Source organism: Takifugu flavidus, chromosome 7, assembly GCF_003711565.1.
Source record: "Takifugu flavidus isolate HTHZ2018 chromosome 7, ASM371156v2, whole genome shotgun sequence".
In the NCBI taxonomy this organism is placed as follows: domain Eukaryota; kingdom Metazoa; phylum Chordata; class Actinopteri; order Tetraodontiformes; family Tetraodontidae; genus Takifugu; species Takifugu flavidus.
Window position 1 is genome coordinate 16568624 of NC_079526.1, and position 14125 is coordinate 16582748.

The window sequence follows — 14125 nt, forward strand, 5'->3', positions numbered from 1 at the left end:
GGGGGTTGGGAACAGTTAGGTCAGGGTTGGGAACAGTTAGGGTTGGGAACAGTTAGGCCAGGGGTTGGGAACAGTTAGGTAAGGGTTGGGAACAGTTAGGCCAGGGTTGGGAACAGTTGATAGCGCCGTATTTGACTTTAACCAACCACAATATTGATAAATAGATTAACAACTGAGGGAAGTTTCTGTTCTCTTAGGGTTAGCACGTTAAACGTTAGCACTGAGCTAACAGGGTTAGGGTTAGGGTTAAAGGTTAGCACTGAGCTAACAGGGTTAGGGTTAAAGGTTAGGGTTAAAGGTTAGCACTGAGCTAACAGGGTTAGGGTTAAAGGTTAGCACTGAGCTAACAGGGTTAGGGTTAAAGGTTAGCACTGAGCTAACAGGGTTAGGGTTAAACGTTAGCACTGAGCTAACAGGGTTAGGGTTAGGGTTAAAGGTTAGCACTGAGCTAACAGGTTAGGGTTAAAGGTTAGGGTTAAGGTTAGCACTGAGCTAACAGGTTAGGGTTAAAGGTTAGCACTGAGCTAACAGGGTTAGGGTTAAAGGTTAGCACTGAGCTAACAGGGTTAGGGTTAAAGGTTAGCACTGAGCTAACAGGGTTAGGGTTAAGGTTAGCACTGAGCTAACAGGGTTAGGGTTCAGACCCGTGCGGCCTCATCTGTGCTCCTTCCTGTCACCTGGTTGTACGCTGCGTTCTCTTTCAGATGGATGTCGATACACTTGGTGATCTGGAGCAGCCAGCTCCACTGAGTCTGCAGAGTGTCCCTGTAAGCCTGGTAAAACAGAAGAAAGTCACACTCAGACTCCCCATGATGGTGTTGCTCACAACCTTCTCACGTTCCCGGACCTCGATCTTGTCTGAAGCTGGGTGGTTGCTCTTCAACAGTATGTCGGCTTTGGCCTTCAGCTTGTTTAGGTCTTTCTCTTTGACCTCCAGATCACTCATCAACTTCTGTTCCCACAGAAAAAATGAAGCTAAAATTAGGAATGCGAGCGTCAGCAGAACCAGTGGTCCTCAGTTCCACTCACAGAGTAGCTCTCCTGCTTCTGAGGGATGTACCGGTCCACGTTCTTGTCTCCCCAGTCAAACACCAGCTCCACCTCCTCCTTTTCATTCACCCACATGATCTCTTTAGACATCTCCTCCATGATCTGCTGGAGCTCCTGAAGCTGCTGAGTCCGTCCGAAAGACATTTTCTGCAGGTCACAGAAGAAACCAGAACGTTTGAAATTCAGGAGCAGATTCAGGACCTGATGCTGGTTTACCTTCAAACTGTCCAGTTCTTGATCCAGCGCGTAAAGATTTCCTCGGTCTCCCTTTTTCATCTGCAAGCAGAAAAATCAGGCAGGATGAGATCACAACTGTCCAGAGGTGGAATAGGGACATCCGCCACCACACAGCTCACCAGTTCTTCTCTAGCTCGGTCCACCTCGGCGCTCCTCTGGATGGACTTGTGGAACCTTTGATGGCTGAGGAGCTGCTGCTCGATGGCTGTAGGGTCCTCTCCCCAGGACGCCGTTTCGATCAGGCGCTGCAGCGTCACAGGAAACATTTTCAATGAAAGATCATGACTTGTGCCACCAGTAGGGGGCAGTACACACAGGGGCAATTATTGGAAGAAAGGTAAAAGAAGATTCGATGGAGATATTCATCTTCGGGATCAGAAGAAAAGGTCAGATTTAAAGATAGATGACTCACAAAAGGTTGAGTTTTTTCCTTTAGTCAGCAGTGATTTCCCACTTTCCAACCCCCCCAAACATTCCGTCTTTCCTCTCCTAACTGCAGGAAAACTGATGCTTATTAGACAAACTCTCATGTTCACTGGCATTTCAACGAAGCCGCACCCCCAACACCAAAAACTCCTCTTTGCAGCAGGTGACCTGCATCCACGCCACAGCTGGATGGACGCGACCCCGCCTCCATGTGACCCGTAGATCCCATCTTTATTTTTTATTTTTTAACCTCTGATTCAGGATTAGTGGCATTTAGGGTTAGGGTGACATCAAATCAGGCCAAGTGAACCTTACAATGAATCAAATCAAGATTCCTGTGATATGACGTCACGTGTGTAGAGACCTTTTGCTGTGCGATCCAGCTCATGGCGTCCTGGAAGCTCCGTCCAGGATCGTCCCAGGACGCCCCACTGCTCCCCTTGGTGCTCCTCCTCCTGTGGAGGGTGCCTGTGATTGCCTGATGGACCCCCTTCAGCTGGTCCTTGCATATCTCCAACCTGCCACACTCCAGAAATGTCAGGATCCGTCAATCAATCATGAGCAGAAGAGCAACGGAAAGAAGAGTCCTCCTCACGTCCTGACGAGGTTTTCATTGGGATGTCCCTGCTGTCTCAGGTCGACAGCCAGACTCTTCATCTGCTCAATGGTGTCTTTAGCCATCACCATGTAGCCCTCCGCATCACCGGCGGCGCCACCCTGCAGGACACAAACAAAATGTCCGGAGACACCAGAGGTCCACAACTTTATTAGACGGGCATCAGCAGGGAGGAGGAGACACTTGGCTCATATGGAAACAGAAAATAAAGAGCGCAGGTGAGTGTTGTGCTACTCTTTCATTAACATGCTATCATGCTAACTGAAGCTTGTCTCAACGTGTTGCTATTTCAATGCTTTATGAGACTTTTTCAATAAATCGAGCAAAGTGATGATTTCAACATCCAAATAGATCAGCTTCACATTGATCAATTCTTTTCCCTCTTAAAATGAGTTTAAAAGCTTCTACTGTTGCTCCGGGTGACATGATGTCACATTGAGTGGCACCAGAGGGTTAGGGTTAAGGTTAGGGTTAGAGGGTGAGGGTTAGGATACGGTTAGGGTTAGAGGGTTAGGGTTAGAGGGTTAGGGTTAGGATACGGTTAGGGTTAGAGGTTAGGGTTAGAGGGTTAGAGGGTTAGGGTTAGAGGGTTAGGTTTAGGGTTAGGATACGGTTAGGGTTAGAGGGTTAGAGGGTTAGGTTAGGGTTAGAGGGTTAGGGGTTAGGATACGGTTAGGGTTAGGGTTAGAGGGTGAGGGTTAGGATACGGTTAGGGTTAGAGGGTTAGGGGTTAGACGGTTAGAGGGTTAGGGTTAGAGGGTTAAGGTTAGGATACGGTTAGGGTTAGGGTTAGGGTTAGGGTTAGAGGGTTAGGGTTAGAGGGTTAGGGTTAGAGGATTAGGGTTAGGGTTAGAGGGTTAGGGTTAGGGGGTTCGGGTTAGGGTTAGGGTTAGAGGGTTCGGGTTAGGGTTAGGGTTAGAGGGTTAGAGGGTTAGGGTTAGAGGGTTAGGGTAGGGTTAGGGGGTTTGGGTTAGGGTTAGGGTTAGAGGGTTCGGGTTAGGGGTTAAGGTTAGGGTGAGAGGGTTAGGGTTAGAGGGTTAGAGGGTTAGGGTTAGAGGGTTCGGGTTAGGGTAGGGTTAGTCTGACACGCCAAATATGACAGATTCTGGTGATGAAATACTTTTGACAGTCATGTGAAGCTGAGGGAATATTTGCTGATGCAACAGTCAAAGACGATGCGTTCAGTCTGCATTCCTCCTTTTTTCAAAGAGCTGCTGTTTCTCTGTGAAGGAAAGGTGAGGACTCACAGACTGGAGGGTTAGGGTTAGGGGGTTCGGGTTAGGGTTAGGGTTAGGGTTAGGGGTCTGACTCACAGACTGGAGGGTTAGGGTTAGAGGTTAGGTTTAGGGTTAGGATACGGTTAGGGTTAGAGGGTTAGGTTTAGGGTTAGAGGGTTAGGGTTAGGATACGGTTAGGGTTAGGGTTAGAGGGTGAGGGTTAGGATACGGTTAGGGTTAGAGGGTTAGGTTTAGGGTTAGAGGGTTAGGGTTAGAGGGTTAAGGTTAGGATACGGTTAGGGTTAGGGTTAGGGGTTAGGGTTAGAGGGTTAGGTTAGAGGGTTAGGGTTAGAGGATTAGGGTTAGGGTTAGAGGGTTAGGGTTAGGGGGTTCGGGTTAGGGTTAGGGTTAGAGGGTTCGGTTAGGGTTAGGGTTAGAGGGTTAGAGGGTTAGGGTTAGAGGGTTAGGGTAGGGTTAGGGGGTTTGGGTTAGGGTTAGGGTTAGAGGGTTCGGGTTAGGGGTTAGAGGTTAGGGTGAGAGGGTTAGGGTTAGAGGGTTAGAGGGTTAGGGTTAGAGGGTTCGGGTTAGGGTAGGGTTAGTCTGACACGCCAAATATGACAGATTCTGGTGATGAAATACTTTTGACAGTCATGTGAAGCTGAGGGAATATTTGCTGATGCAACAGTCAAAGACGATGCGTTCAGTCTGCATTCCTCCCTTTTTTCAAAGAGCTGCTGTTTCTCTGTGAAGGAAAGGTGAGGACTCACAGACTGGAGGGTTAGGGTTAGAGGTTAGGGTTTAGGGGTCTGACTCACAGACTGGAGGGTTAGGGTTAGAGGTTAGGGTTTAGGGGTCTGACTCACAGACTGGAGGGCCAGCTCAGCTTTCTTCAGGCAGTCCTGACACTGGACCTGCAGCATCTTGGCTCGCTGGTGGATGCTGCTGAGGGTGGCGGCACTGCAGACAGCATCAGAGGAGAGTCGGATTCTCTCCCTCTCGTTTCAAAATAAATACAAATGTAAATGAAATAGATAGAAATGGAGATGTACAGATGTTACACCAGATCCACCCTCGTCTTGACAACAAGTCCAGACTTCCGACCTCCACCGAGGCAGAAAAACCCCCCAAAAACATTGGAGGTAAAATCCTTCAAAAGGAGTTTGAAGAAGGCAAATTTACATTTTGAAATGTTAAACCAGAAGGTTAACAACCATGGAACTAAGGCATAATTAGTATAATAGCATAATTAGTCAGCATAATTTTTAGTAATTTACACAGGTTGAACTGGTTCAGTGAGTGTTTGGGTTGTTTTTTATCTTTAACCAGTTTAAAACCAGTGTGCTCCGCCACCCTGACAGCTTCACCACTGGTTCTGCTACCAGGTACCGCCCACAAAAATTCAACTTGCAATTAATCACCGGCTTTGATATTTAATCTAAAGTTAAAGTGATGTAAAACTTCACTGCAGCACATGAAGAGAAGAGCCCATTTCCCAGGTTCCTCTATGTCAATGCTGCAATAACCAACTACCGATCAGTCAACCATCAACTTGCAACCAGCATTTAACCCTGAATTATTTAGCTTCCTTTTGCAGGTGAGCGGGGGGGGGGGGGGGCTACTGTGCAGAGAAGAAACTGTTTTACAATTTGTAGTCTTCCTCAATAAAAACGGACAATAAAAACTACTACTGAGCTTGTGCACGGCAGGTTAGGGTTACCTAACCTAACCTAACCTAACCTAACCTAACCCTGTCAGCACAATCCTCGAGTTCACCTGTCATAGAAAATGTTCGAGCTGCTTTTCTGTTGCGCAGCAAAGAAACCGAGACGCGGATAAAAACGCCTCCCGGGGGAGTCCTTGATTCGTTTCTGTTGCAGACTCAGGTAACAGGTGTGAGCCAAGAAAACGTGGATTTTACCTCATTCCACCCCCCGCCGCGGCACCACCGCCAGCGGACCTGGTGGTGACGGTGTAGGTGTATCCGTCCAGGTACGGGTCGTATCCGTCACCGGCTCCGTGCACGAACTCGCTGCGCGTGTAAAGATGGCTGCCCCCTCCCGTCAGGTCAGGCTTGGAGCCCACCCTGTGTCCAATGTCCAGACACTTTTGGGAACCGTACAGACTCATCCTGACGCTGTTCTGTCCTGCACCCCGACGCTTCAGGTGCAGAGTGGAGCAAGAGGGTGGAGGGGGGTCGGGCTTTTGTGTTTGGGTGTGGACACCCGCCTCCACCACAGACCAAGAAAGCCTTCCGGTGCCACTCCCATCCAATCAGCTGGAGGCGCGCCAGCGGCTTTCACGCCTCTTTCATTTCTTTTCCCCAACACAAAGTATTGAGAAAACCAAAAGGTCAGACTTTTCCGAAGTCCTTCAGCGTGTAAATGTTGCAGGATTCTACAGATGAAGGAATGTGCTCCACAAAGGCTCCCTGGGGGCTTCAGGAATCTGGTAAAGGGTCCATCAGAGCAACCTGAGCCGTGTCCACTCAACGTTCCGAAACATTTCCCACAATAGCAACATTGTCAATGAAGCCACTAGTGAGAACCAAGTCAACCAGGGCGCCTTTTCTTCTTGGGGTTAGGGTTAGGGTTAGAGGGTTAGGGTTAGGGTTAAAGGGTTAGGGTTAAAGAGTTAGGGTTAAAGGGTTAGGGTTAAAGGATTAGTGTTAAAGGGTTAGGGTTAAAGGGTTAGGGTTAAAGGGTTAGGGTAGGGTTAAAGGGTTAGGGTTAAGGGTTAGGGTTAAGGATTAGTGTTAAAGGGTTAGGGTTAGAGGGTCAGGGTTAGGGTAAGAGGGTTAGGGTTAAGGGTTAGGGGTTAGGTTAAAGGATTAGTGTTAAAGGGTTAGGGTTAGAGGGTCAGGGTTAGGGTAAGAGGGTTAGGGTTAGGGTTAAAGGGTTAGGGTTAGGGTTAAAGGATTAGTGTTAAGGGTTAGGGTTAAAGGGTTAGGGTTAGGGTTAGAGGGTCAGGGTTAGGGTTAGAGGTTAGGGTTAGGGTTAGGGGGTTAGGGTTAGGGTTAGGGTTAAAGGATTAGGGTTAAGGGTTAGGGTTAAAGGATTAGTGTTAAAGGGTTAGGGTTAGAGGGTTAGAGGGTTAGGGTTAGAGGGTTAGTGTTAAAGGGTTCGGGTTAGAGGGTTAGCGGGTTCGGGTTCGCGGGTTCGGGTTCCCGGGTTCGGGTTCGCGGGTTCGGGTTCCCGGCTTCGTGTTCCCGGGTTAGGGTTCGCGGGTTCGCGGGTTCGGGTTCGCGGGTTCGGGTTCCCGGCTTCGTGTTCCCGGGTTCGGGTTCGCGGGTTCGCGGGTTCGGGTTCCGGCTTCGTGTTCCGGGTTCGGGTTCCCGGGTTCCCGGGTTCGGGGGTTCGGGTTCGCGGGTTCGGGTTCGGGTTCGCGGGTTAGGGTTCGCGGGTTCGGGGGTCAGGGTTAGGGTTAGGGTTAGGGTTAGGGTTAGGGTTAAAGGATTAGGGTTAAAGGGTTAGGGTTAAAGGATTAGTGTTAAAGGGTTAGGGTTAGAGGGTTAGGGGTTAGGTTAAAGGATTAGTGTTAAAGGGTTAGGGTTAGAGGGTTAGAGGGTTAGGGTTAGAGGGTCCGGGTTAGGGTTAGAGGGTTAGGGTTAGAGGGTGAGGGTTAGGAGGTTAGGGTTAGAGGGTTAGGGGGTTAGGGTTAGGGTTAGAGGGTCAGGGTTAGGGTTAGAGGGTTAGGGTTAGAGGGTTAGGGTTAGAGGGTTAGGAGGTTAGGGTTAGAGCAGGGGTCGGCAACTCGCGGCTCTGGAGCCGCATGCGGCTCTTTAGCGCCGCCCTAGTGGCTCCCTGGAGCTTTTTCAAAAATATGAAAATGGAAATTGTTTTAATATAATTTCTGTAGGAGGAAAAACGTGGCAAACATTAACATTCTTAAAGTTTTCCAATGCTGTATAAATGTGTATAATAAATATTTAATTTCAACATCTCATTATAATGGAAGTTAAACTTAAAGCGTCATTTTACAGCAGAGTGGCCACATGGTGCGTCATCCTCTCCAAGATGCGGTGCAGGGAAAATAAACATTTAATCTTGAATGCTCATTATGTATTTGTAGCCTACTGATCATTTGGAAAGTAGGCTAATACAGCTAATATAGACACTTACAGCATGTGTTGCCTTTATTAGAAGCCTTATATAAGGCTTTTAATTTTTTGCGTCTCCAGACAGATTTGTTTCTTGTTTTTTTGGTCCAATATGGCTCTTCCAACATGTTGGGTTGCCGACCCCTGGGTTAGAGGGTTAGGGGGTTAGGGTTAGGGTTAGAGGGTTAGCGATGATGATGATGATGATGATGATGATGATGATCCACCAGACTGATGTCGAGCAGTGGCCTCATCCTCGGCTCATTATTAACTTCTCCATTTTAAAAGCATTCCCACGCCGTTCAAACACGCGCCTGCAGCCTTTGGGTGGGGCGCAGCGGAAAAACCGGTCCGCCAGCTCTTCTTCGGTTTACAGACAGAAACCTGGATGGAGCTCTGCCCAAACACACACAGCAAATATACAAAGATGCCACTTTATCAGGAGCGTTTTTAGTTCTTCACCTTTTCTCGCAGAATCACCGTGTTGTCATTGATGTGATCACAAATTACCACTCACAATAATTCCCACAATAATGTGAAGCTACTGCTGTCAATCCTCACTGATGCTGCAAACCTTTGGGGGGCAGAGGCTGCAGCGCCCCCTGCCGGTGCATCTCGTCCACGCAGACACACCTATGTAGAAGTACAAAGGGTTATTAGCAGGAATAAATGTTTTCGCTTAATTTTGGTTATAAAAATGTCTTTTGAACATTCCTGCTGGAAGGATGCATCTTTCCTATCAATGGAAACCTGAAAAGATAAAGTCAGATCGAGAGTGTGCCCACGGACAGGGGTCGTGTGAGCAGAGTGTGTGAGTAAAAGTCTGGCATGTTTCCCAGTACATCGGCCACTGGAACCACTTCTTTTCCAGTTCCAGTGGTGTGACAGGGTGCAAAAGGTTGTCAGAACAGCCATCAGGGTTTAGTGCTGAGCTTCGTTAATGCATTTAAAAGTTGATCGATTGTCTTCCTCTGCTCATTTTTCATCCATCAACATAAACCCCGAGGCAAATGTCATCTCAGGACCTGCTTTTGCCTGCACAGAAATGCACAAGCATTCCAGGGCTGCTTCTCTGCCTCCTCTGACGACTCCACCGAGACTTCAGTCCTGAACTTGAAAACTGCATCAAAATCTTTCTCTGGTGCAAATCTGAAATATTCCACATTAAATAAAGAAGTGGACCACTGTGTTTGTCTGGGTATTTTAAGTTGCTGCACACAATCATGAAATGCTAATGGAAGGTTAGGGTTAGAGTAGGGTTACGGTTGGTTAGGGGTTAGGGTTAGAGGGTTAGGGTTAGAGGTTAGGGTTAGAGGGTTAGGGTTAGGGTTAGGGTTAGGGTTAGGGTTAGAGGGTTAGGGTTAGAGGTTAGGGGATAGGGTTAGGGTTAGGGTTAAGGGTTAGGGTTAGAGGGTTAGGGTTAGGGTTAGAGGTTAGGTTAGAGGGTTAGGGTTAGGGTTAGAGGGTTAGGGTTAGGGTTAGAGGGTTAGGGTTAGGGTTCGCGGGTTCGGGTTCGCGGTTCGGGTTCGCGGGTTAGGGTTCGGGGTTCGGGTTAGCGGGTTCGGGTTCGCGGGTTAGGGTTCGGGTTAGCGGGTTCGGGTTCGCGGGTTCGGGTTCCGGGTTCGGGGTTCGGGTTCGCGGGTTCGGGGTTCGGGGTTCGGGGTTCGGGTTCGCGGGTTCGGGTTAGAGGGTTCGGGTTAGGGTTAGAGGGTTAGGGTTAGAGGGTTAGGGTTCGAGGGTTAGGGTTAGAGGGTTAGGGTTAGGGGTCAGGGGTTAAGGGAATGAAGGGGACTAAGGGAATGAAGACCAGACAAGAAGAGCTTTGTGCCGATTTGTGGCCATAAAACACATGCATAACTCTTCGTTCTTCTGGGAGCTTTGAGGGAATGTTTGCAATTTGTTTGTGATGTTGAGGTTTCTGACTTTTATTTGTTGTCAGTTATTGACTTGTGGACATGTTTCAGGAGGAATAAGTGAGCAGATTGTCTTCGTAAGGGCAAACCAAAGGCTCACATGCTCATAAATGTCCATGTAGGTTCTCATTCATCCAGGTCATGGTTGTCCAAAGCTGATCTCAGTGAGCACCTGGACTTGGCGAAGGTTCTTGAAGAACTTTTGCTTCTTCTCCAAAAGGCTTGTTCAGTTCATCCTCTTCTCTTTGAATCATCTCTTTTTGTGTAGTGCACATTTTTTAGGTAGCAAGTACCACACACATGATCACGCCCACAAGGATGGAGTCTTTAAATGAATCCTCAGTAAAAACATGACAGTCTGGGTTAGCAGCGCTAACGGCAGCGCAACAGTGACTCAGACGGTGTCCTGCATGTGCCGAAGCTCTCACATGGACTCCATCTCTGAAAGGAGTTTCAGAGGGACTGTCTGGTCATGTCAAAGGTGTATTAGAAGGGAAAGTTGCCTGTCATTAGGAGGGGCGGTGAGTCACAATAACAGCTCAGGGTGTGGCGGGTTAGGGTTAGGGTTCGGGTTAGTCAGGGCTCCACCGACAGCATCATGACTACATTCCATCCAGTCTTCGTTAAATTGGTTCTTGACTGGAAGATTCAACTGCTTTGTTGAAGTTCACACTCTGCAGGAAGATCTAGTAAACATCTTTCATGTTCAATCTGTTCCATTTGTTCTCGGGTCAAAATTATTTCATTTGTCATGTGCACATAAAATCTTATGCAAAATTTAGTTGCTCTAATGGGGACTCTGAGGTTAGGGTGGGGTTCAACACAAACGGAAACCAGAAAACACACACACAGTGTGTGTGTTTGTTTGAGAGAGAGAGAGAGAGAGAGAGAGAGAGAGAGAGAGAGAGAGAGAGAGAGAGAGAGATAGAGAGAGAGAGAGAGAGAGAGAGAGAGGGGTATACTGAGAGTGGAAAGGCAGCAGAGAAGTATGCATTCATGGCCTGCAGGGACTTCACATCACAGATGAAAGACGTCAGTGTGCACGGAAAGGTGAGCAGCTCCGTGCACTGGTTTCAACATGGCTGTGTTCTTTTCATCCCGACTCTTTCTGCCTGGTATCAGTGCTGAATCTGCTTCCCTGATGTGGTTCTGAAGCAGTGGAAGCAGCTCACGGCAATAGAAGCAGACCTGTGCAGCAGGTGACATGGATATTCCTCCTGGGGGGTCTGGAGACAACACAGCCACGGGGGGGGGGGGGGGGCTATACTGAAAGGGACTGTCAGAGAGTCACATGATATCTGTAACAATCTGGGTCGCAACTCTCACAAACTTTATGTCAAGAATTTCACAGCAGGTGGGTGGAACAAACACTTCCTCATCGCTACCTGGTGAACTAATCAATGAGTTAATCAACACACTCTCTTTAAATTCAAGACCAACGATTTTTGATACACTATACAAACGTCCGTTTCTTGTGTGGGGTCATGTGACCTGAGGATTTTATTAGTTTGTAATTCAGTTATGTAGCATGTTTGATCATGTCATTGTGGTTTGACTGTGTTTCTCTGGAGCTTCAATAAAGACGAACATGATTCCACAAGTCTCACAAGCACTTCCTCGGTGTCGTGAAGACTCGTAGACACAAGCCACCACAGCAGAAACCTGTACAATCATTGGTACAGAGGCTCTACTCATGGCTGCACAACAACAGGCCCTGAACACCAGAGCAATAGAGGCCAGGGTCCACCAGACCAGACCAGACCAGACCAGACCAGACCAGACCCCAGGTGGAGGCTGTGTGGAGATGCCCCTGAGACAGTCCAGCACATCACAGCAGGGTGCAAGATGCTAGCAGGCAAGGCACACATGGAGCGGCATAACCAGGTGGCTGGTGTAGTGGACAGGAACATCTGAGTATGGACTGGAGGTCCCAGGGACCAGGTGGAGAAAAGTGGTGGAGAACAAGCAGGCCAAGATCCTGTGGGACTTCCAGATCCAGACTGACAAGATGGTGGTGGCCAACCAGCCTGACATAGTGGTGGTGGATAAACACCAGAAGACAGTGGTGGTGATGGATGTAGCAATCCCAAGTGATAGCAACAACAGGAAGGAGGAACAGCAGAAGCTGGAGAAGTACCGAGGGCTGAAGGAGGAGATGGAGAGAATGTGGGGTATGAAGGCAACAGTGGTCCCAGTGGTGATCGGGACACTAGGGGCAGTAACACCCAACATGAGTAGATGCTCCAGCAGATACCAGGAACCACATCAGAGATCTCTGTCCAGAAGAGCACAGTCCAGGAACAGCTGGGATCCTGGTCAGAACCCTCAGACCCCCAGGCCTCTGGTAGAGGACCCGAGTCTGGAGGAAGGAGGCACCGCCCAGGAGGGCGAGGGAGAGGTTTAATTTTTTAATAGGAATGTTGTTAAATACAAAACAAACATTTTAATTTTACTTATAATGATGTGTCAAAAATATTAATGTTAAAATTAATCTGAAACCAACCCTCAACCCCTAACCCTTAATACATGTACATTGTACAGTACATGCTTCCCTTAGGGAACATTATTCGGCAGCATGGGATCAATGTTCATTGGTATGCTGATGACACTCAGCTCTATTTATCCATGAAACCAGAGGAGACAGAGAAGTTAGTGAAGCTCCAGACCTGTCTTAAAGACATAAAGTCCTGGATGTCTTCAAATGTCCTCCTCTTTAACCCAGGAAAAACTGAGGTCATGGTGTTTGGTCCTGAACCTCTCAGGGACAGATTAGATCACATGATCACTCTAGATGGTATCTCATTAACATCTAGTGATTCTTTATTATCAGGGTGTCCAAACAACTCTTTAAGAAGCCTCCAGTTGATCCAAAATGCTGCAGCCAGAGTTCTGACAGGTATTGACCACAGAGGTCACATGACTCCTGGACTGGCGTCGCTTCATTGGCTGCCCGTTAAATTTAGAATAATTTTTAAAACCCTCCTCCTGACCTACCAGGTCCTCAGAGGCCTAGCTCCATCCTACCTGGAGGAGCTAGTGACACCTTATCAGCCCAATAGACCGCTCCGCTCTCAGAATGCTGATCTACTTGTGGTCCCCAGATTTCTAGGAGTAGAATGGGGGCCGAGCATTTAGCTACCAGGCCCCCCTGCTACGGACCAGCTCCCTGTCCAGGCCCCCCTGCTATGGAACCAGCTCCCTGTCCAGGCCCCCTGCTACGGAACCAGCTCCCTGTCCAGGCCCCCCTGCTATGGAACCAGCTCCCTGTCCAGGCCCCCCTGCTATGGAACCAGCTCCCTGTCCAGGCCCCCCTGCTATGGAACCAGCTCCCTGTCCAGGTACGGGAGGCTGACTCCATCGCTACTTTAAGATCAGACTTAAAACCTTCCTCTTTGATGAAGCTTATTGTTGTTAATTCTGTAGTTCCAGTTACGATCATAGACAGACAAACTATCATACTTAGGGGGTCGTCTAATCATTAGGTTATATAATAATTATATATAATATATAGAAATAATTATCTAATCATTAGGTTAACATCTTAGTGATGCTGTTATAGGCCGAGGCTGCCGGGGTCCAGAACCATGATCACCTGATTACCAGGATGCTGGAACCCTGCTGGGTCATGGTTTCCTCTCCTCTCCTCTCCTCTCCTCTCCTCTCCTCCTCCTCTCCTCCTCCTCCTCCTCCTCCTCCTCCTCCTCCCCCTCCCCTCCCCTCCCCCTCCTCGCCCTCCCCTCCCCTCCCCTCCTCTCCTCCTCCCCTCCCCTCCTCTCCTCTCTCTCCTCTCCTCTCCTCTCCTCTCTCTCCCCTCCTCCTCCCCTCCCCTCCTCTCCCCTCCTCTCCTCTCCTCCTCCCCTCCTCCTCTCCTCTCCTCTCCTCCTCCCCCCTCCTCTCCTCTCCTCCCTCTCTCCTCTCCTCCTCCCCTCCTCCTCCTCCCCTCCCCTCCCCTCCTCCTCCTCCTCCCTCCTCCTCTCCTCCTCCTCCTCCTCCCCTCCCCTCCCCTCCCCTCCTCCCCTCCCCTCCCCTCCCTCCTCTCCTCCTCCCCTCCCCTCCTCCTCTCCCTCCTCTCCTCTCCTCTCCTCTCCCCTCCTCCTCCCCTCCCCTCCTCTCCTCTCCTCTCCTCTCCCCTCCTCCTCCTCCTCTCCTCTCCTCTCCTCCCTCCTCTCCCTCCCCTCCCCTCTCCTCTCCTCCCCTCCCCTCCTCCTCCTCCCCTCCTCCCTCCTCCCCTCCCTCCTCTCCTCTCCTCTCCTCCTCCTCTCCCCTCCTCTCCTCTCCTCTCCTCCCCTCCTCCTCCCTCCCCTCCTCCTCTCTCTCTCCTCTCCTCCTCTCCTCCTCCTCCCCTCCTCTCCCCTCCTCCTCCTCCCCTCCCCTCCCCTCCTCTCCTCTCCTCTCCTCTCTCCTCCTCTCCTCCCCTCCTCCTCTCCCTCCTCCTCTCCCCTCCTCCTCCTCCCCCCTCCTCTCCTCTCCTCCCCTCCTCCTCTCCTCTCCTCCTCTCCTCTCCTCTCCTCTCCTCTCCTCTCCTCTCCTCCTCCTCCTCTCCCCTCCTCCTCCTCTCCTCCCTCCCTCC

General features: G+C 49.6%; 1 protein-coding gene and 1 long non-coding RNA gene across 4 annotated transcripts in view; one reads left to right on the plus strand and one right to left on the minus strand.

Annotated features, from left to right (window-relative positions):
- LOC130528435 (desmoplakin-A) overlaps nt 1–5922 on the minus strand; it is a 24285-nt gene extending 18363 nt beyond the window's left edge. For 2 of the 3 annotated variants that reach the window (XM_057037799.1, XM_057037797.1), the window contains exons 1-9: nt 5465–5922; nt 4410–4539; nt 2309–2430; nt 2078–2231; nt 1407–1532; nt 1267–1326; nt 1030–1197; nt 848–952; nt 678–773 (exon numbers count right to left, since the gene is read on the minus strand). In XM_057037799.1, coding sequence (XP_056893779.1) covers nt 678–773; nt 848–952; nt 1030–1197; nt 1267–1326; nt 1407–1532; nt 2078–2231; nt 2309–2430; nt 4410–4539; nt 5465–5673 — 1170 coding nt within the window. In that variant the 5' untranslated portion in view covers nt 5674–5922. The remainder of the gene's footprint in view (nt 1–677; nt 774–847; nt 953–1029; nt 1198–1266; nt 1327–1406; nt 1533–2077; nt 2232–2308; nt 2431–4409; nt 4540–5464) is intronic. The other variant, XM_057037800.1, reaches the window with a different exon arrangement.
- Nucleotides 5923–7011: 1089 nt separating this feature from the next.
- Nucleotides 7012–8831, plus strand: LOC130528721 (uncharacterized). The gene is made up of 2 exons (XR_008951374.1): nt 7012–7065; nt 7824–8831. It is a non-coding gene; the product is annotated as an uncharacterized LOC130528721 (long non-coding RNA).
- Nucleotides 8832–14125: the final 5294 nt, after the last annotated feature.